The sequence below is a fragment of the Epinephelus fuscoguttatus genome, linkage group LG8 (genome assembly GCF_011397635.1).
Source record: "Epinephelus fuscoguttatus linkage group LG8, E.fuscoguttatus.final_Chr_v1".
Lineage (NCBI taxonomy): Eukaryota > Metazoa > Chordata > Actinopteri > Perciformes > Serranidae > Epinephelus > Epinephelus fuscoguttatus.
This window is the reverse complement of record NC_064759.1, coordinates 3,022,583-3,045,795: the sequence shown is the minus strand read 5'-3', so window position 1 is coordinate 3,045,795 and position 23,213 is coordinate 3,022,583. Positions and strand designations below refer to the sequence as shown.

At 40.4% G+C, this 23,213-nt stretch overlaps 1 protein-coding gene across 5 annotated transcripts in view; it reads right to left on the bottom strand.

Moving 5' to 3' along the window:
* atp2c1 (ATPase secretory pathway Ca2+ transporting 1) overlaps nt 1-23,213 on the bottom strand; it is a 72,665-nt gene that overhangs the window by 33,256 nt on the left and 16,196 nt on the right. Inside the window, exons 1-5 of one of the 5 annotated variants that reach the window (XM_049584858.1) lie at nt 16,889-17,171; nt 15,597-15,729; nt 10,622-10,726; nt 8,673-8,789; nt 2,221-2,310 (exon numbers count right to left, since the gene is read on the bottom strand). In XM_049584858.1, coding sequence (XP_049440815.1) covers nt 2,221-2,310; nt 8,673-8,789; nt 10,622-10,726; nt 15,597-15,632 — 348 coding nt within the window. In that variant the 5' untranslated portion in view covers nt 15,633-15,729; nt 16,889-17,171. Of the gene's footprint in view, nt 1-2,220; nt 2,311-8,672; nt 8,790-10,621; nt 10,727-15,596; nt 15,730-16,888; nt 17,172-23,213 lie in introns of those variants that run through there. The other 4 variants (XM_049584857.1, XM_049584855.1, XM_049584860.1 and 1 more) reach the window with 4 other exon arrangements.

Genomic DNA, 23,213 nt, shown 5'->3' with positions numbered 1-23,213 from the left:
TGGGATATTTTGACTTTCTTCTCAAAATACTATGAAAACTTAGTACAAAAAATACAAGAAAAAGTATTGTTTTTTAAATAGTCAAAATCAAAATATCATATTTCTTTAATTTTCTTAATTTTCAATTATTACAAATAAAAACAAATACTTTTCTCTTGCAATATTTTGACTGTATTCTGACTGTTAATACAGTATTTACATTTCTTTCTCAAAATACCATGACTTTATTTTCAAAGTATGACAAATTTATTATAAAAAAACATTTTAAGGCTTTCCCCTAAAATATTTTGACTTTCTCAAGATACTATGACTTTTTTTTAACATTTCTTTTTACCATATAATCTAAATATTCCATATAATCTAAATATTTCCACTTCATTTTTAATAAATTATTTTTATTATTTATTTATTAATTGGTTCGATTTGTTTTTCTGAAAGCACAGACCAGACCTAAGCACAGACCTAAGACAAAAATTGCTGCCATGGTCCATCTCGTTAGTACTGGCTTGGAGGGGCTGAATATTTATGCAAACAAGTTTTTTATATTTCATTATTCATTAAAATCTGTTTTTAAGGATCTGTTTTCACTTTGATATTTTGGGCTCTTTTTCTGTTGATCAGCGTCAAAACAGCGACATTAAATCTAATTTCAGTCAGTGTTGAAAAACAAGAAAACATGAAAACTTTCAATGAGGGTAAAAAGTTTTTATAGTGACTGTATGTGAAAGACTGACGTACTAAAACCCCACAGAGACCATGGTAATAAGAGCCAGAAACTAGCACCTAATATTTACTCTTTAGATAAACAACAAATCAGTGAAGCCACAAACTAAAAGTTTGCACAACTTCCAGGAAACTTAAAAAGGTTTTACTGAAACAAGGAATGTAATATTCAAACTATCTACAAATATTGATAAACACACAGTTTAAGTACATGTTCAAACAGTGAGATGATGCAATGTTTACTACGACTCTTTGTCCTGCGGCCTCACAGATGGGCTCGCCCTACAGGGGTCAGATCAGCCAATCAGTCTGTGTGACACTTTCCTCTGAGATTTAGCCTCTGAAACTTACAGCTAATCATAACAGTCTTGTCTGCGTCAGGTCACAGAGGCATTTATGTGAAAATCCACTGGCGCATGACCAGTTGTGTTCAGACAAATGTCAGCAGTGTGTGGGGGAAAAGCAGCCTCTCGTTAATTTCTATGAGAAAAGAAGGGAAACTAGAATTACAGCCTTGTGACTGTCTGCCTCCCCAACAAGTCAAGATGCTTTTACAGTTTACATCCATACCTGTCCAGACTCATATGCAGCCATGAAAGCTGACAATTCTTCAAATGTGGATGTTGCTGCAAAGAAGCTCCATATTCTAAAACATGAATACTTGGATACTACACACACGTTTTCAACTCAAACCTGACCCTAAGATGCTCTCCTAAGATTAGTATCACCAATTCAGTATCTCACCAAATGCCTCCCCCTCTGCTCCTGAGATATGACACTGAAAAATACCCAGAAAAATGTTTTTGAAAAACATTATGATGGCACGGTGGAGCTGACCTTTGACCTTTTGGATAGAAAATGTCATCACTTCATCATCTTATCCTGTTAGACATGTGTGTTCTGTCGTAATTAGGGCCCAGGCAGCTCTACTGTCAGTCCCTCGGGTACTTGCCAAAATTCTCTTCCTCCTCCTCCTCCTCCTCTTCTCCTTCCAGGGAATTCTAATTTCCCATGCATGAAAACTTGGCAACAGTGTTGGGGAAGCTACTTGGAAAATGTAGTTACTCTACATCTAAATTCATTTTCACTACACTGAAGCTATCCCCAGTGAAATGATGAATCATCAAATTGTGCAACACAACAGAAGTTTAGTTGTATATTTTACAATCAGACTTATTTCCTTTATGTTTCTCTGCTTCTCTCTTCTCCTGCACATAATCTATTCAATTATTCACTGCTCCAACAACCTTTCCCCCACAAGGATCCAAAAAGAAAAAAATAACTTTTATATAATCTAATTTACCAAACTCGCAGGCAGCGGATATCCTGCATGTTTCTACATCTTCTCCACTGCTGACGCTGCCATAAGCTGCTGTGTCTATTAATAACTTTACAAGAACTGCAGGTCTCTGGGGCGTTTTCTCAAGGAAGAAGAAAAAACACTAAAGACATTAACGACTGAAGTGCGCCATTATTTTAGTGCAAGGTGTAACATACCACTGTGATGCTGATGGCGTCATCAAACTGGTGCATGAGAATGCTGATGACGGCCGACGCCAACAGCAACAGGATGAGAGGGTCTTTGAACTGCAGAGAGCGAGACAAAGAAAGAAAGAAAGAGACATCAGGGAGCTGAGTTAGAGGCAACAAAACAACACCAGAATCACCGCCTTGTGGTTGTATGCGTCCACGAACCAGTCAAGTTGCAGTCGCAGTTTACATCCACATCTGTACAGACTCATATGTTGCCATGACAGCTGACAATAACTCAAAAAGGGATGTTGCCGTAAAGGCGCTACAAATTCTAAAACATGGATGCTTCACACACAGAAGATCTATACAATCAACACAGTTTAGAGATTAGTCACCAATTCAGTATCTGACCAAATGTCTTTCCTTCTGTTCCTGAGATATGACGTTAAAACATGATGATGTCACAGTGAGGCTGACCTTTGACCTTTTGGATGTAAAATGTTACCACTTCATTATTTTATCCTGTCAGACATTTGTGTGACATTGTGTCATAATTAGCGTATGAATTCTTCGTCGAAGAGACCTTGACCTTTGACCGCCAAATTCTAATCAGTTCAGCGTCGAGTCCAGGTGGATGTTTGTGCCAAAATTGAAGAAATTCTCTCAAAGCCTTCTTGAAATATAGCATTCACTCAAATGAGATGGATGCAAGGTCACAGTGACTTTGACCTTTTATGAAGAAAATTCTCATCTGTCCACTGTTGAGTCCAAGTGGATGTTCGTGCCAAATTTGAGGACATTCCCTGAAATGTTTCTTGAAATACAGCGTTCATTCAAATGAGGCAGATGCAAGGTCACAGTGACATTGACCCTTCACCACTAAATTTTATGCCCATGATGTCAGTGAAATATCAATATTTCTTAAGGTATTAACTGAGGTCAGACATTACAGTATTGTGATTTGGAACAAAGCCACTTGATACTGAGGTCATTTTTAGCTTTTTGGGAGGTGAGTAAGTTTGTAAAATTAGGATTAATTGGGAAAGTGAGAACATTTTGGGACACTGAGAAAATTGGGACATTTTGGGAAAATAAAATCTGTCATTTTGTTAAAAGCTATTTTGATGCTGGAAACATCGATAAGTCCAAAATGGTATAAAACATTTCCACACACTTACATCTTTGTACTGAACATCAAACACTGTATGATCTAAATGTGGGAAATCTTTTCTACGACTCAAAAGGTTTTTTTAAAATTTCAAGCATGCTGAACGCTACTTCTCATTGTTTTTCAATGTGAAGCCACTGTTCTGTGTGTGTAAACTGTGTGTTGTGAATTGTTGCGTGTTTGTCAATGCTTGTACTGTATGTACACTGATCAGCCAAAACATTACAACCGCTGACAGGTGAGGTTCATTCATTTCGCTTATCCTGTTTGGGGTCACGGGGGGGCTGACATCGGGCGAGAGGCAGGGTTCGCCCTGGACAGGTCACCAGACTATCACAGGGCTGACACATAGAGACAGACAACCATTCACACTCACATTCACACCTACGGACAATTTAGAGTCACCAATTAACCTGCATGTCTTTGGACTGTGGGAGGAAGGGCTCCCTCACCCAGGGGTCCAAACCCCCTACCCTGAAATCGAACCGGGAACCCTCTTGCTGGGAGGCGAAAATGCTAACCGCTGCACCACTGTGCCGCCTGATTGCATTAATTATTTTCTTACAGTGCAATGATCTGTTGTCGTTGCCACACGACATGCAACACCCACTGTTACAGACTAAGCACACCCCCTCATGGCGACACTGCAAAAACTGTTCTGGAATTTAGACAAAGAGCTCAAGGCATCATCCTGGCCTCCCAGTTCCCCAGATCCCAAACCCATGGAGCACTCTTGGTACCCCAGAAGTACCCCCAATCCACGGCAGAGCTTTCTTGCATCGGACTTGGCTCTGACTTGTTGAGGCATGGACACAGGACCTCTGGGGGTGTGTACTGTGGTGTCTGGCACCGAGACACTGCCGGCAGGTCCTTTAAGTCCTGTGGGTTGTCAGGTGGGGTACCTGCACATCTGGATTTGGGTAACTTGAAGGCCAGGGCGCACCTTGAGCTCGTTGTCACTTCCCTTGGGTCGTTCCTGAGCAGTTTTTGTGGTGTGACACGGCGCATTGTCTTTCTGGTTTGACACAAGGTGGGATACGTCTGTGACGTGTTCAGGTGGGTGGAGCGTGTCAAGTGGCGTCCACATGAATGCCAGGATCAAAGGTTTCCCAGCAGAACATTGCAATGTAACAAGATGATCACCGTTATTCACTTCACCTCTCAGTGGTTTTAATGTTTTGGCTGATCGGTGTATATAAACATTGTGTTCATTCTTGTGCACAAGTCTCTTGATCTCACTGAGGCGACCTGTTTAAATAAAGGATAAAATATGTTTTTAAAGTGAGGACATTTTGTCTGCATCCTCACAGGGCTGTTTGAAGGTTTATACACTTGTATTTGGGGTCTTGGTATTGGTTGTCCTATGAGGGTCTCGATAAAGACAGAACAACAAGTGTGTGTGTGTTTTCCATGATGTGTGGACAAACGGAAACAAGTGTCAGTCATCCATAGCTAGAAGGCGGAGCTCGCTGAGGGAAGCAGGCCAACAGTTTCAGCTCTATTTTCAGCTCCAGCATCTAAATGACCCGGTTTCCACATCATCGACATGAACGACTGAACACAGCAGCAACAGCGAAAACTTTAACTCTTCACTGTTTCATCCACAAAGCTGCTGGATAAGTTATTTATCTGCCATCTGTTAGCGACACGGTCTTATTTCTCGGCATCAACACGTCGACACTCCAGGGCAGCAGCTGTGGGACCAAATTCACACCTGTAGCGTGGCTAATTCCTCAGTGTGGATGGGTTTATGTTGTGAGTGCGCCATGGCCCACAAACTCAGAGTTTTACTGTGCAGATGCAGACATGAATCTGCACATGAATATCAGCAGCAGAGACACTGTGGATCCTCCTGTTGACAGAATGATAAGAGACAGACTGTGCCTCTCCTCACCTTTCAGGCCTGTCAGGTTAAGTGTGAACGAACCTGACAGATTACGGCTGATAGTGAAACAAGTTCACGCAGAAATCTCGAGGGTTTCATGTGTGCAAGGAGCTGAAAAGATTCAACACCTCCTCTCCTTTCCTTCACTCCTCTGCTTTCTGTCTCATCCTCGCTTCCTTTCCTTCTGTCCTCTGTATCCTCCCTCCCTCTCCTCCTCTCGTGCTGGCGTTCTATATTTAACCTCTGTGTTTTGCTCTCAGAGGCTTCTCGTCCCTCCTCTCGTCCCTCCTTCCTCCGGCTGCTCAGCTCAACAGCAGCAGTTTCTGTCCTTGTCGGAGTTCATGTGGACAAAACAGACCAGCAACAAAACTCCCTCTGGCTGCCTCCATTATTTAACCACTCCACTCTGAATCCTGCGTTCAGTTTGTTTCCTGGTGTAATAACTCCTCTGACTGCCTGGTGGTTTGATCCTTTGGTCACTTTGCCTCATATATGAGGAGAAGATTCATCCAAGTGCACAATACATGACATTTAAATCTTAAAGAGTCAAAGGTGAATATGTGGAAAACAACATCCTGAGGTCAAATTCAGACCTTTGTCCCATTTCATCTCCCTCTCCTCTGATTGGTCCTGTTTTTCTGCAGTGTTAACTATTAACACTAAAGGTGAATGAACGTTGTCTCTAACTCTTCCTTAAAAATATAAAACTAGGAAACCAAACATGATGTTGGGACTGAAAAACAAGATTTTATCTTTGGAAATTATGTGAGCGAAAAGAAATCAAAATGCCTTTTGTAATATGTTGTCCTTCAGACTATAATCTGAAAAGCATGTGATTATTTTTTGTTTGAAAAATTAAATAGTGTAATACAAAAAAAACAACAAATTATAATCAAATCGAACCCTGTCATAAAACAGTTTCCCCGGGCTTTTCTTAAAATCATGGCAGCCGTAAATTCCTGATTTCACAGCAGCTTTTCTAACAAAAACGTGACGCATATCGGGATGTTTAAAGGCATTTCTTTTAAATGAAATTGCAAAATTGTTCTGTTTTTAATTTTCTTTTTGTATAAATGATTAAAAATCCAAAGCAGCTTGTTTGAGTGAGAACAAAACCGCAGTGTTCTGAGTGTTTTTAATGACCTTACAGAGAAGGCTGAATAAAGTTTTCACACCATGTTTAAACATTTTTAGACTTCGATTGACAAACTTTTTCTATTCTAACTATTTCTAACTATTTCTTTATCACGCACATTGAGTTTTTCTTTATCACTAACCATGCATATTTCATCAAACTCATCTGGATTTGAGAGATGCACCGATTTATCCATCGCATAAGGGCATCGGCTGATATTCGCCTTGTTTACTGCCATCAGCCCATCAGCAAAGAAGGGAGAGGCCGATGTTTAACTGTTGTGTCACATCAGTTCTGCGTAGGCAACAAAGCAGGGCTCGATGACTGACAGCATACTGACGTCGTGGGGACAATACAAAACGTGTTTGAGGCAGAGATCTTCCACAGGACGTCATCAGGACATGACAAAAGGACACAGTAAACACAGTGTCGATACATCAGGGGACACACCCTGCTGACGGAGGTTACACTGAGTTACATTATGATGTGTTCAAGCTCTATATGTAGAAATGGGTATTAGGGGAAGGTAAATTATCATGTCCTCATGATGTGTTTGAATGTAATCTAGTGAAATGCGTGAATAAATACAGACGTTTTAAGGAGAAGCAGTGTTTTTAATAAAATATAAACTAGAGGGAATCACGATTTGTTGTATGTAGTAAAAATCCTATGGAAGCAGTAATTATTTCATGTGGAAGAAGATTATTTTAAGAGTTGTTTCAAAATTGTGTATGATTGAATTTGTGCTCATTCAAAGGTTGTGTAATGAAGGACTGAATGACCTTCAAATTGTAAAATTATTTTTTATAATGAAAATTTCTTTGTGTGGCACAAAGGCAGGAATGAATAACAACAAAAACAAAATAAAAACAAACAAAATAAATTGGCTATCGGCCAAATCGACTCTGATACGGTGATTTTCAGTGAAAAAGTTTTGCCAATTTTTGTTGGTAAATGTGAGACATTGGTGTTGCACATGCCTGCATCTTCACAACCATAAACAAGGAGGAGAGTTTGGTGACTCGTGGGAAAATAAGATGACTAGTCAAATATGCGAAACGTTTTGGTGACGCAGAATTTATAGTGATTGGTTGAATTTGCGTCAGTTGTTGTGGTCACAACAGAGCAACATCCTGGAGGGGCTGATAATGCAATAATGTTTGTTACTTCTTTTTGTTTTTACTTAAAACTATGTACATGAATATCTAATACATTGAAAGTAAATTAAATTATTTGTGTATTCATACACACATATACAGTTAATTTACACTTTCAAAAGGTAAGGAGGGTTTCAAACAGCCCCTGGTGGAGTTTTCAGAGCATGAAACTGTTTCTAATCTCAACCTGCAAATTTCGGAGGTGAAGCATGTTTCCATTTGAACATAACACGCAAATAAAGAGATAAACATTTGCAAACATCACTCATAACATTCAACACTTTTCATTTAGTTGCTGCAGCATAAGACAAAAAGTCCAGTTTTAAACTACCAGTACACTAAATTTATTTTAAAGCTTCCTTTACATATTTTAATTCTTCATCTTCAAGTTGTCATCACAGTGAATTTCAAAAATCAGTGTAAATGGATCAAGAATGTGGCAGTTATGCATTTAATCTTGCTTCCTTTATTTCTGCGTCACGTCTCCTGTAACTGTCTTGTCTTTTCTTATCAATTCAGCAGATTATCGAAACAACATGTTAAATAAAAAAAGCTTAATGTTACAGGTCTCTGCGCTCTGTTAGCGTGTAAAATGCGTCTTTTGTCAACTGCTGGAAGTCGACGTTCATAAGAGCTGTGACTGTTACGTAACCTAATGTGGGATTTAGGTGGAATGACACAAACGTGTTCATGAAATATTAATAAACCATATTTAATATAAAACAGCACAGTATTGTTCTGGTAACTGGATTACCAGTTTGACATGTATTCTGTCTGAGCTGACATTGTGTTGCCGTGACAAATCAATGACACACTGGAACATGACGAGCCTCAAGACATTTTATCAGGCACGAGATAAAAATAGTACGTCGGCTTTATCCCGGAGCTGCGTTCAGGCTGCTGCTGGATGTGTGGAGGGCTTCCTGAGACTCTGATAAGGTAGCAGCAGCGTTAAAATGTGGACTGTCAGATTAGCAAATGAGGACAAACTGTCGTCTATATTCTGCAGACTGGAACTGACACACAGTTTATTGTCGGACACACTCGGTTATGTTTAAATGGTCAGAAAACAAACAAATACTGAACATTGCTGTATCAGACACGATCTCAGTGTGATGGATGACATGTTACCTGTAAGATGTATTTCTTCCATAGCGGCTCCTCTTCACTGATGTCAAACTCGTTCCAGCCGTGGTAAGCTCTCCTCCGGCACACCTCCTCATGGGTCAGACCCAACTGCAGGTCGGCCTGTCGGCATCACAAACACAAACAGGTTCATTTTCACATACAAGTTACTTGCCTCAGTGTTTTGGTGCATAACAATAAATATATAGTAAATATAAAAAAAACTGTGACAGTCAGGAAACACAAATAAAATAAAAAATTTCATACTAAAAATATTTTTAAAAATATTATAAAGAATATTATTATTATTATCAGCACCAACATGTCAGTGGCTGTTTTAAGATAAATCTAAGAAAAAATCCACCCGTTTAGAAAGTTTGTGGCTAAGTTAAATAAGGCTATTGTTTTTTACAGATACAGCTGTATACGTGTCCCTGCCACAGATTTACTGGGCATCAAATTCAGTGCATCATCATCTGCATTACAGGCTGACCGATAGTGGATTTTATGGCCAATATAATGACGATAGTTTGGAGCAAGAAAAAGCTGATAAATGATTAATCGTGAGCTGCGTGTGGAGGAAGCTTGAGTACAGAGGGAAGCAAGTCACAGTAGCACATGAGGAGAGGACAGATGTTTACCTGACATTCGACACCTGTCCAAAAAACAGTGACTATGTTTATATGCACACTAGTATTCTACTAGTATTCTCACTATGACAATATTCTAATTTGAGGCAGGTCATGAAAACAGCTTCGTTTAGTTATCATGCATTAGGTTGATTAAAACATGTGGGATACGCCACGTTTAACTGAGTTTTGGGAGCAATCTATGAACATGTGCACAGTGCATTCACAATATGCATCTCACTGGGGTTCTTACTTTAGTTTGTGACACACGGCCTGTTGTCTGTTTATGGTCGGCTCTGTGTGTTGTGCACAAACCAACAAACCAACAGTTTAAAGGCTGGTGTAGAGATGCACGCCCAAAAGAAAACCCCACATTACTGGTCAGAAGAAGAAACACAACTACTTTTAAACATTATTCAAGAAGGTTTGTTGAAGGAATGAAAGAGGGAGGCTGCGTTCACACAGTCCACCCAGCAATATTTTGATGCAAAGAAGTCAAAGAGTTCTACTGTTTCATATTTTATGTGACAAACAGAATAAGGGCAAAATCTGAATATTTTGTTCATGTAAACGTAGTTGATGTCAACTATTGGGAGATGCAGCTCAGGAAGGAGATGATGACAGAACATAGGTTTGTCACATAGAGTTCTTTAGAGTGCCTGCTGCATTGCATGTGAAACCAAAACTACCTGGATCAAAAATATACAACGTAACATAAACCTGCATCGAACTTTCAGAAAAAAGTAACTCTTTCTCAGGTTTAACTTAAATCAGACCATGATGTTAACCTTGACCTCTATGCTAAACACCTAAAACACCCGGGCAGCAACTAACAATTACTTTCACTCTTAATTAATCAATTCTTTAAGTCTATAATAATGAAAGAATGTCAATTTGTATTTCCCATAGCCTGAGATGACGTCCTCAAATGTCTTGTTTTGTCCACAACTCAAAGATACTCAGGTTACTGTCACAGAGGAGTAAAAGTTCTAGTGAACACAAATCAATGTGAAAAGTTCACTGGAGCATCATCACTGATAAATAACATTGGCAACTTATTAGTAATTCTTCACAGGCTCTTGCTCCGTTAAGAAGAACAGGATGCAACCAAACTTTAACACGTACAAGTTGCCTGGTTGCCATAACAACATACAAAGAGGAGCTACGACCAAGTGTGATACGACATTTTGTTCTTCAGTGTCAGAGCTATTGATTTGTTGATTGACAGGGTAAAAGATCAATTGCTTCAGAGACTGAGTGGGACACGAGTGTTACACTGGGATTGAAAGAGCTTAACTCTTGGTAGGGTTAACAAGGACAGCGTACCTGCAGGACACAGGCTACTTCGTTGACGGGGAGTTCACTGGCTTTTCTGGAGGTTAGTACTGGGACCATGGTCTCATCTTCACTGAATTGTTGTCTCTCGGAAAGCTGCAACACAAACACACAAAGAGAGAAGAACTTTAGTGAACCCGAGAGGACGCACAGGAAACAGACCACTCTTCACTGAGCTCGAGGACAGAGGTCAGACAGGAACAGACGAGCATGTTTGTCTGGACATTCAATGAAAATCAGCTGAAGTCTTTCTGCTAACCTCATGTTCACCTCCACGTTTTCACAGTGGAGACGAGCTGTGCGACCACAGTCTGACACTGGAGACACTGAGCAGCTCAGCTGGAGCTGCCTGGAGCTGAACAACAATTTAACAAGTTTTTATTCTATTGTTTTCAAACTGTGACGCCAGGGATCAGCGCGCCCGGCACACCATCCACCCGACCCTGATTCCTGTTTGCAAAGTTTGCATCTAAACACAAACAGCTGCTCCGCTCATCCCTCCATCTGATCTGATCAGCTCTGACTGGATCGACTGATCAGTTATTCACCTCGCGACTCAAAGCCCAACAAACTGCTACTGAGGAGAAAAGAAGTCATGAAGAGCTCCTGCAAAACCCTCCGAATTTAGAGAGGCGACACATACTGCAAACAAGGACACACAGGCAAGGGACATAAACAAACAAACAAACAAACAAACAAAACAGAGCATTAGAACATTTCCTCACACATATTAGTGAATGAGGCCCGAGGAGTCCACAATACAGTCATGCTGGCAGCTCTGTGAGGACGTGGCACAGCGGTGCTCTGAGCTTAATGCTAACATCAGTATACTCAGATGCTCATAATGATAACACTAACATGCCGATGTTCAGCAGGTATAAAGTTTATCATGTTCAGCATCTTTAGATTTCATAAACAGTAAACACAAAGAACAGCTGAGGCTGACGGGAACTTTGTTAGCTCTGCAGGTGTTTGGTCAGAGGACCAGTTTCGTCCTGAGGGAAACATGACTCATGAACTACACTTCATCAAAGTCCATTCAACAGTTGTGGAAATATTTCTCTCAAAACTACAAATGTTAACATCACGAAGGCGTTAGCGGAGGAGTCAGGTGATTACCAAAGTCAATAGGATTCATCCTCTGGGCCGTCTATGCAGCAAAAAGACACAAATACTTTTGCTACATGACCAGACGAAACAAAAAAAGGGACTGTAGCATTTGTTTGGCTCAAGAGATAGAAAACCTACAACTACCAGAATGCACTGCACCACACCGCACCAATAAACACTCCCACTGGTAGGTGACGTAATGCAAATTCATCCGTTTGACACAGTGGCAGCCGGCTGATCTTGTATTAGAGTTTAACAGCAAGTTAAAATGTTCCTGAAAATATTTTAGGTGAGAAATAGGTACGTCAGGAACAGAATCTTGGTTTGATCTGCTGCTTAGTTTTACTGCTTAATCTGAGTTTGGTCTGAGCATGAGAGAGAGAGAAAGAGATCTACTGATAATGCAGAAGTACAGCCTGTAGTTTGAGCAACAGCCTGAGATCCAGCAAAACTCCATCGGATGACACAAAACACACTACACTAGGACACACTACACTTCTTAGGTAGAGTGCCTGATGACTGAGTCAATTTTTTCATGGACCAATTCAACCATTTGTTAAATTTTCTACTCGACACTGTGGCGATAGGTTCATAAAATCCACCTGCCATCGGCCAAATTCACCCACGTTTGGTGGGTGGTTGGTGCTTATTTCCAACCCTAAATTAAAGATCTATGATCAGATGTCAAATCCAGAGATATAAGGAGGAAAACTTACTTGGCAATAAACCCTTTTCTCATTCTGTTTCTGATTAACAACAATCTCATGTCTGTGAGAAAAGCTAAGAATAATCTTCAACTGAAAAACATCTTGACAGCTTCAAACTGTTAACACTTCTACAATCACACGCCTGTTATCATGCGCGAGGATGAATATGATTATTTCCTTCCAGCAAGCAGAAGAGGACCAAAGAGTTGAGGTCCAGAGAGGAAGGAGGAGGTAGAGGGAAGCTGACAGCATCCTGGCAGCGTTTAAAGACAGCGGGAAACAAAGGGACTGTAGCTCCGTCACAAAAAAGCCCACAGGGGTTTAAAAACAGAACAAAGCCTGCTTTCACTTTAACTCCTGATGAAGAGGAAAAAGTTTCATTACTTTGTCAGCTCATTTTTCATGTCACAACGAGGGGCTATTTAAAACACTTGTCAAAGGTTTACAGTGAGTTTATTTCATGTGCTTTGGTATCAAAGTTTCTCTGCCTTCTTCTCAGAAAACTGGATTTGTACCTGAAACTGCTGCGTGTCTGTGATTACTGTTATAATTCATGACTTTAATTTAGAGAAATTATGAATTCTAGAGATGCTCCAACTGAATTTCCCCTCTGATTTCCATTATTTAAAAGTCTGACCTGCCCCCGCCACCTGCCACCATCTCCTTCAGCCATTCATGTCGCTGCTGCCAAACTTTAAATCTGTTCTCCTCTCTGCTCCTGTCAGCATCATTTTAGGCTGAATCATCGCGCCCTCCTCCACCTCATCACCCCCAGTCATCTTATCCAGAGCCCAGGACGAGCTCATCAAATCTCACTCCTCTTCACATCCAGATCCTCAGCTCCCTCTTCATCTCATCACCACCATCAGCATGTAGACTCCACAGTGGAGGGTACCCTAATCTACCCTGTCTTTACCACCCTCCTGGAATAGATGACATCACGATGGGGTCCATTTGCAAAAGACTTTTCACATTCGTCACACTTATGTGCACTCAGAACGAGTCTCTCAACATACACAAACTTATTTGTAACTTTTCTCTAAAGCCACTGGAAACTTTACTTCAAAATATATAATATCAAAGATGAGCGTCTCATTAAGCATCCACAAAAATCTGGGTGACAATAAATGTTCATAACGATTAAAAAAAACACTTACTCCACAAACAGGTCGTGAGCATACAGGCATAATCAGATCACTCTTGACTGACAGCTCCTTTCTAGCTCAAGTAACATGACTATTTTATTTTTCTTTCAGTCACTCGCATTAAAATGTTTTGTCATCACAAAATAAACTACCAAATCTATCTAATGAACCCCACTTGGCAAGAAAGCTAACTAAGCTAACCAACTGTTTTATTCTTGTTAATTATACTTCACAGAGTATGGAGCTAATCTATGCACTTTCTATTCACTTCCATGAAACCGTTAGCATTAGCTTTTCTGTGTGAAACTTTATAGCGTATTATCAACTCTCCCAGCAATCGGCTAGCAGCTCAGTGTATGCACCCATGTTTGTCTTTTTAGTGAGTTATTCCTCCCAGACTGAGAAGGGAAGTGTTTTAGCATCGTACTTCAAGGACAAGAAATAACATTTGTTTACAAGAGATTCAAATTATTTTCTACTTTTCACATGGTCATTTTTAAAATTTGTTTATTTTGCAAGAGATGCAAGTTATTTTCTAATTTTCATGCGGCATTATTTAATGTTTACAAGATATAAGTTATTATTTTCTACTGGCAATATTTTTTTGCAAGAGATGCAAGCTATGCAAGCTACTTTCATTTCGTTGCACCTTTAATTTCATTGTACATGTGACAATGACAAACGATATTCTAAACTAAAATGTGACCTTTTGGAAGAGATTCAAGTTATTTTCTTATTTTCATGTATCATTCTTCAAAAAATTGTTTACAAGAGATGTAAGTTATTGTTTTCTACTTTTGACAAGGCAATATTTATTTATGTAGTTTATGTAGTTATTTATTTTATAATGTTTTAGAGAACTTGATTTTTATTTTAAAACTAAAATGTGACCTTTTTCATAAGAAGTTTTTTTTTTCCCAAGCAATGTGTGACCTGATTTCAATTGTTCTAAATATTCAATAAATAAGATAACAGATAACACATCTGTGTGTTTCCTTCTATGGTTTTAAAATCACAAAGATAAGCTGTGCACTCTTTCATTAGAAAAAAATATCCCAGCTTTAAAAGTTTACAGAACAAACTTTGTCATTGAACTATGGGGACAAAAAACAAAAACAAAATAATCACTGATGAATCGTAGCCGAGGTCAAATGTTCAATTAATGCAATATTAACTTAAGGTCATATTGCCCTGCCCTACATTTGAGCTACTTATCAACTTAACACTGACTTTTGTTTTAAGCCAGCTTCATTAAGTGCTTACAATGTTCTCTCTGCCTCATGTTTGCAAAAGTGTTTCACTGGAAAAAGGCCTGCAAACAGACACTGCTCTTTTCCACATAACAATCAGTTGCACAACAGCTTGTTAGGAGCTCAAGTCAAAGAAAATCAAACTAACAAACCTTGACGTCAAAACAAATTCCTTAAAAATTTGCAAAAGCCTCAGGGATTTTGTTTCCTGAAAGCGGTCTTCTCAGGAGAAGTTTGCTCTAAATTAAAATAATAAATAAATAAACCCTTCACCAGTTTGAAACTCAGCAAACACGTTAACATTCCCCCTAAACTCAACCTCCTCTAATATCAAAATAAATGTTTGATTTGAATGAATCTGGCTGTGAGAAAGCATCACCTGACAGGCCGTATTCAGGACAGTAAAGGTCATTTAACAGTGTTTAACTTCCTGCCAACATGCATCAGTGAAAGACCACTACAGGAAGAAGAATCACCACTGCCACACTAATGCTGCTCTCTCTCTCATCAGCACGAGTACGTGATGACACCCAATAAAACAGATTGATTCACTTCTTTCTAACCGATAATCAGTGGATGATTGCTCTCTGTTGTATGAGTGAGCTCAACATCCTGCCTCAACAGGAAGCTCGTAAAATCACAAACACAAGATGCTCTGAAAATCTTATTATTCCCCAGTGTAAACAGCCCTGTGCTCAAGGGACATATTTCATACACTTCACAATACTGTGACTCAAAATAAAAATCTACCTACCAGGATGTGTCCCTCCTCTGCAGCGCAACAACCCATCAACACACAAAGAGGTAGTTTTTTACTGCTCTTTGAGGAGTGTGCTTCAGATTGGACAGTCACCACTGAGATCTCTGGATGGACAAGAAAGATCAATCTAAGTGGGTAAAATAAAAGAGCAAAGTTTACATTCCCTCATAACCACCACTGAGGTGCCACTGAGAGGGGCCCTTAACCCAAAACCTTCACCTGCTGAGCGCTGTGTGAGTGAACTTGTGAGCTGTGGCTGCAGGGGTGAATGAATTCCAGGTATTTCTCATCTACACTCAATATTTTCACAGCCTGAGTCTAAAGAAGAGAAAACTACAACCAGTTGAACCTGCCGCAACCAAAACTGGAAAAAAAAAAATCACTGCCCTGCAGCTCGATGTGATAAACAAACAAACTGAATCAGCAGCAGGTAAACTCAGCAAGACAAAGAGTTCAGTGTGCTGATGACAGATGAGCTCCTGGTTAATGACCTGAGCTGCAGGTTCATGCTGCTGCAGAGCGTCTGAAAAACAGGTGGAGATGCAACACCTCTGTGGAGCCCGGACGCTTTCCACTCACCACAAACACAACCTGACTGCAGGTGCAAATGTTAGACTATTTAAACACATTTTTATAGGTCAACTACAACCTGTACAAGAGTTATTTCACCATAAAAATAAAACAGCAAACTTCTGCAGAATCAGAGCATCTGCAAACACAAACATTTCTCTCTAGAAAACTAGTGCAGGGAGAACAAACATTATTCAGTGACTGGAGAACAAAGTCTCATCACATGCTTTAGACGGCAGGAAATGCCTCAAATTTGGTCCAATTTAGCAATTATTTACAAATCAAAGACGATGCAGGAGCAGACACACAAAGGTTCTTCCTACTTGTTGATTGTAGATATTCAAAATATCTGACTGAGAAGTCACATGACTAGAATCACCACCCCGCGGTGGTATGCCTCCACAAACCAGTTATGTTGCAGTTAGAGTTCACATCCATGTCAGTTCAGACACATATGGAGCCATGACAGTTTATAATGTCTCAAATATGGGTGTTGCTAAATGAAGGGAGAATTCTGGAAATATCTTTAGCTAAGGAGCAGTATAGGGAGTCTGAAAAAATGTGTTTCCAGGGTCTGTAAGAAGAAGAAGGAAAGAAACTGACAATGCCTGACGAAGGTCTTTGTCAGATTCTTACTGTTATATTAACTCTGGTGGGAGCTGTCAGTACAGTGACAGGTTTTGGCATTGTCCTATTGTAAGAGCAGCTATAATCACCTGTGATCAGATTGAGGCCAGGGTCACTCCTGCACACACACTGGCTTCATCAGGCCTCCTCTTCCTCCATTCAGCTCTCTTCAGCTCCATTACAAAGACAATAAGCCAGCCACTGACTCAGTAAGCAGGAGACAAGACTCTTAGCATTAGCTAATAATACGCAGGCAGACATCCAGGATCTAGTCTCCTCCTCTTAATACCTTATTAACCAAACAGAAATATAAGAAGCATCTATGTTCTCCTCTGTTCCTCTGAGCAAACGTCTGTCCTCTGCTTTACAAAGTTTCCCTGGTGGAGCGTGTTAAGTAAGTGAGAGGTTGAGAGGATTGTTTTTGATTAGGAGCTTAAAGGAGGATCTTCCTCCTCCCCACCTCCACCTGATGGATCAAGGTCTGCCCTCTTCAGGACGGGAGGACAGCTGCTAGAGTTGAGTCGATTTCTGGTTCTGTCGCTCCAGTCTGAGATATGAGTTTAAACCAGTTTGATTTGATTCAAACCAGATGAACTGGTATATGCAAGGCGTAAAATTAACACCTGCCAAGCGCCAATGGCGGGTAAAAAATGAGTTTCGCATGTAAAACAAAAACACACACCTGCCAGTGGCCGATGGAAAATTTTGAATTGCATGTGGGTTTTTTATGTGTTTCGACCATTTCTGCCAGCTGTGTCAGAATATTTTGACCCTCGCGGCTTATTGTATGTGTGCCGGGAATGCATGACGTCAGCTACCAGAACCCTGGGCATTCTATGGTAACTTCTGAGCAAGATGTGGCGACACATTTCTGCCATGAAGCCACCGCCAGACGAGGAAAAACGAAGATGAACATGTTGGATTTGGACAGGAAGAACAGACAGTTAAACGGAGTACAAATGTCGCACGGCATTGTATTGAAAAATGGAAATTAGACAACGCTGGCCAGCCGCGGTCATGGCTGACCTACGACCCCCACACCAACACGATGAGCTGCAGCCTTTGCCGCAAGCACGCCAAAGAAACACGGAGGACAGGGCTGGATTTTCCTAAAGTTGGATTTTCATACGAAAAACGTAAGGTAATTATTTTTAGTCAAACAAGGCACGATTTTTTTTATGTGGCTGGTGAAAAATATGTTTGGTCGGTAAATTTTTGGAGGTCACTAGCCAATGGCAGATGAGGTAAAAAGTTAATTTTACGCCCTGGGTATATGTCATTAAGACACTTTCTGGCAAATTAAAAAGTCGGCAACATCATCAACCTGTGCTGACAGTGTCATTAGTAATATGACAACATGAATAACATCATATTATGTTTATAAATGGACTAACTGAGCCTCTAGTGTCTGATGGGACGTGTGCAATTCACTGCAGAGCCAAAGACGGTGTACATGACAACATGAAGGACATCAAATTTCACTTGAGATAGGAGGGAGCAGAGCGGTGCATGCTGTTTCTTTACTTGCAGGTTTATGTGATTTTTGAGGTGACAAGAGGAGACATGGCAGAGTTAGTCTGATAACACATGACAACATTCTGGATTTGAAGCAGATGAAAAAGCCGCCCGAAGCGCCATTTTGAGCTGAATTTCCATCAGACACTGTGTCTCTATTCATTCTTGTCACTCACTTTGAAAGTGCCACAATGGAGGAGGAACGGCTGATTGATGAAGTTGAAATGAGGAATTATCTACACAATACCTCCTTCTCACTACAAAAAAAATCAAAATACAGTGGCAGCTGACTGGAGGGAGATCGTCAGGGAGGTGAAAGTTTCTAAGAAGCTAAATGACCATCACTGCACTGGTTGTATGTTAGATTGACAAATGAAGGCCAAGGTGTCCACAGGCACTTCTCAAACCACTACAAATAATCTACTTTACTACTATCTATCTGTGCGACCAGTCAAACTATTAAAACATGCCAAAATACAGCTGAATACACTTCTGTCGAGGTTTTGGAGGCAACACACATTTGTTTGTTGAAAGATTATCAATAACAAAACTGAAACACTGGAACCAACATGAATTTAAGATGATCACAGCTGCATTTCTCTGAAGGACAAAACTGCACATTTGTGCAGCCATGTTTCATGCCAACAGATGAGTGAGACTCAAAATACTTTTGGTTTGATGGTGTCTTTATTTTATTACCTGAAGAGCAGATCGTCAAGAACTTTCAGATGTTAAGACCTGCATATATATAACTGTATAAGAGTTGAAATTATAAACGCCACCAGCCCTTTGTTCCTGCTTCTCTGTTATCATTTGTTAATTTTCTCTGTCTTTAGCGATCATACACTAAATATCTTTAGCCTTTTTTGGTCAAACAAACTCAGCAATGTGAGGGCAACACCTTGGGAGATTAACCAAGAGACTAGTCACCAGATTAACGGATAATGGAACTACTGATGGGTTGCAGCTATGGCTGGGCAATTAATGGAAAATTAATCGAAACAGACATTCATCACCTCTAACGGCACTGAACAGACTGAAATCAAATGTAAACACTACGGAAAATCCATTTCAGCTACTAAAGGTGATACCACCAATCTGTCTCGACGCTCAGGGCACAATCATGTTACCGAATATGAACAGCGCACGGCTCAAAAAACCCTAAAGTCTTAATGACTGTTTTTATTTGTATACTGGATCACACACTGAAATATCTCAGACTTACACTATTACAAACACAAATTAGATTCAGCAGCAGGACTGCGTCAGACCGACCACCTCAGCAAACATCAGACGAACACCTCAAAGGACACAAACAGAAGAAGAAGCGCTACATTCAATACAGTTTTAGATAAACAGCAGATTAATACCATTAATGTCAACGACTGTTTATGTCAGCCCAGTCGTAATGAAATGACTCATGTGATTAGATGTGTTGGGTTCTGACAGCTCGGCAGATATCAGTGACTGACTGATCACATTATAAGTTTCCTTTGCGGTATGTAATCAGAGCAGCACGTCTCAAAGTCAAAGCTGAATAAAGGAAACATGAAGGCAAACAGCTCAATCAAAGAGTTCACCACTTCCTGTGAAAACCCTGTATGAGACTTGTATTTGCACTGATTGGAATAAAGTGCTTCCTCGATAATAATAATCCCTCTTAATGATGTTGACAGCTTGTCTGAGCAGACGAGAAAACAAACCACACATAACAGGAGAAAGAGAGACAGAAAGATGACGAGTACTTTGGGATATGTAGGTGGAGAGAAAGACTGTGGACAAACTGGACGAATCAACAGCAACATCAACCCACCAAATACACACTACAATAATCTATTTGTGTTTAAGAGCAGGAGACACTTATTATCCTTTAAAACCTAAATGTGTCCTGTGGCAAGTTTTTCTCTCGGCTTATCATGTTAATCATCTATCAGATTGTTCTAGTGATCACTGACAGGTTAAACTGACAGTTTAGTGAGATCAAGTTCACCTGTGACTATAAACTAGAGTTGTACCGATGCCGATACCAGTATTGGAAATGGAAAGGAAAAGCCGTTATAGCAGGCCGGACGCAGGGTTGCTGAGGTAAAACAGACCGAGCATAGAGTTCATTTCTTCACCGCAGAGTTGATTTAACTTGTTTAATGCTGCAGCGTGTGTTGGTCAGCCTGTGTCATTCGTTAACATTACTGCTGATCGCTGCTTTGTTACGTTAATGTTAGTCTCTGGGTGATGGCGTAGAAACACTTTGTGAATGTAATTGTTGAGACATTAAATTAAAACAAGTGAAGATGAATTTCAAGTTGTCCGTGCGGTAGACTGTCCGGGTGCCGCCTCTTTCATTTCATCAACATCTTGTTATTAATAAACATCTAGATAACTGATTTTTGACATTTGTGAATTGATGCCAAATCGTCCATGTTCGCATCGTGATGCATCTAAGAATGGATTATTTCCCCTCGCCCCTTGTTAGCACGACAAAGTCCAGTGAAGGTGATGGGAATGTCATTAATTCTGCAGGCTTTTGGTCATAAACCGAAGTATTGGTGCCCAGTAGCTCAGTAGAGTAGGCGTCCCATGTACAAAGGCAAAGTCCTTGCATCAGCGGTCGTGGGTTCAAGCCTGCGACCCTTTGCTGCATGTCATCCCCTCCATCTCCCCCTTTCACACTTTATACTGTCCTATCAATAAAAAGGCAAAAGCCCAAAAATAATCTTAAGATAAACCGAAGTATTAACACACTGATTGCGAACCTTGCCATTTGAAACTGAACTGAAATTTACTTGTGCTCTCTTCAAAGCCAATATGCAAAACTATGTGCACGAGTTATAGATCATTCCAGTCTTGACCAAAGTTGTGAGCCAACAAATCAACATTACCATGCCTGGAGCGATGCTGCTAGCAAAAAGCAAAAACTAGATCCTTTAAATGAACACTTGAAAGATGTAGAGTAAGTAACTAAGAAGGAGCATTCAGAAGTCAAACACACAAAACACTGAAACTACACTGAAAACTAACAATGGCCACCGCCGGAGTAAGCGCTTACGAAACAGGTGAACTTTCAACCACTTCTTACAACCATCACCTGACTGAGCGGACGATGGTTCCACGAGTGAGAGCCACCACTGCAAATGGTCCCCTTTAGTTTTAGGCCTCGATTTCGGGACAGCTAACAGGCCGTGGTTAGAGGACCTCAGTGATATAAAGGGGGGCCAGCCTGTGAAGTTATTTACAAGTGATTAAATATATTTAAAATCCTTTCTGTACTCTGTGGGTAACCAATGTAGACTGGGCAACACTGGTGAAATGTTTGACCTATGATGATGCCTGTCATAGCAGCTTCTTCTGTTGGATGATATATTGTTTATTTGTTAGGATCATTATCAGCTGTGCCCTAAAGCACAACTAATCCTCCTGTGGAATGTTGTCCAAGAAATAACTGTGATAAATGATACTACTATCATGGAAGTAGCTACATGCCCATTAGCCCACAGCGTCATTAACAGGCGGCTCACTCAGTGTGTGACGTGCACTTGGAGATAAAATATAGGCCTATATTAATGAAGGTTCATTAGTACGGTTTTGTAACACAGCTGTTGTAAAGAACTTAAAGTAATAAGTTGACCTGAGAAACACAGTGCAGTAAACACAGTAGCACTTGGAGCAGGTTCTTCCTTTCCTGCCTGTACAACAAACTCCAGCCTCATTTTCTTAGTGACTTCCCAAACATGCAAAACAGAAATAAACAAATGGAAAAAACAAATCAAGTCTGTGGACAGGTCTGAGATGTTTCAGTCTGTCCTCTTCGCAACCTGCAGCCTTTTATCATTATTTCCCAGCAGCAGCTCCAATTAGATCCAGGTCAAACTCTATTAGCAGGTTTAGAGTCAGTGTCGGCCGAGTGCCAGGTCGCTGCAGGGACCTCAACATCACGCTCATAAAGCATGAGAGGCGAGCAGCAGCAGACCAGGACCTGAGCTTTACAACCAGGATCCAGAGACAGTGCTCACCAACCACCACTTTATGGCTTTGTATGTCGTTTCTAGACTCTACACAGGTGTAGTGCCCATTTCAGGCGCCACAGCATTTAAACAACAGTCAGTAAATTCACCTGCAGAGGTGAAGTCAATACATTACATTAATTGTGCAGACAGTTCGGGCTGCAACAATTTCTGTTTTTCTTAAATTCATATTCATACAATTCATTTTCACTTCACTAGCTCAGCCTACAGATGTAGTTTTTCTGTCAGTGCAAATTTGTTGTTTACACAACTCCGGTAAAGGAGTGTTGCCACACTGGTGATTTCAAGGAAGCACAAGAATTTTCCAGTTCCGCTGTTTCTCCATCATCACCAACTCAGGAAGTGGCCACAGTGGTTAGAGGTTAGCTATGCTGCGTTGTCACAGTTTTGTTCTCCCTTCAGACAATCCCCGAAACCAGTTAATCCCCGATTCTGTGTCTGATTTCAATGATTGAAATCAAATGCTCAGTTCGATCGACTTTCGATTTAGAATCAAAATCGTGACACTCCTACATCATAAAACACACAATGAAGTTACCAGTGCCCAACAGGACATCTTCAGATATCTTGTTTTTTCGACCAACAGTCCTAAAGTGTATGATATTGGGTTCAAAGCGGTTAAAAACTGAGAAAGGCAGCAAGTTGTGCCGTCGGGCTCTGGTTTAAATCAAAGCTCAGGCAGCTGAGGAAGAATAACAATTACCTAACACAGTAAAATCAAACACTGTGACCACATTGGCACAAAGATGTTTGGAAAAGTGGGTGATAATTTTCAGTTTGAAACTTTTTTCTTGTATGCAGCCATAGTGTACTGTGTAACATCCAACACCTGACTTATTAACTAACAGCCAGAGGAACAGCTCAGTGTCTGATGTAA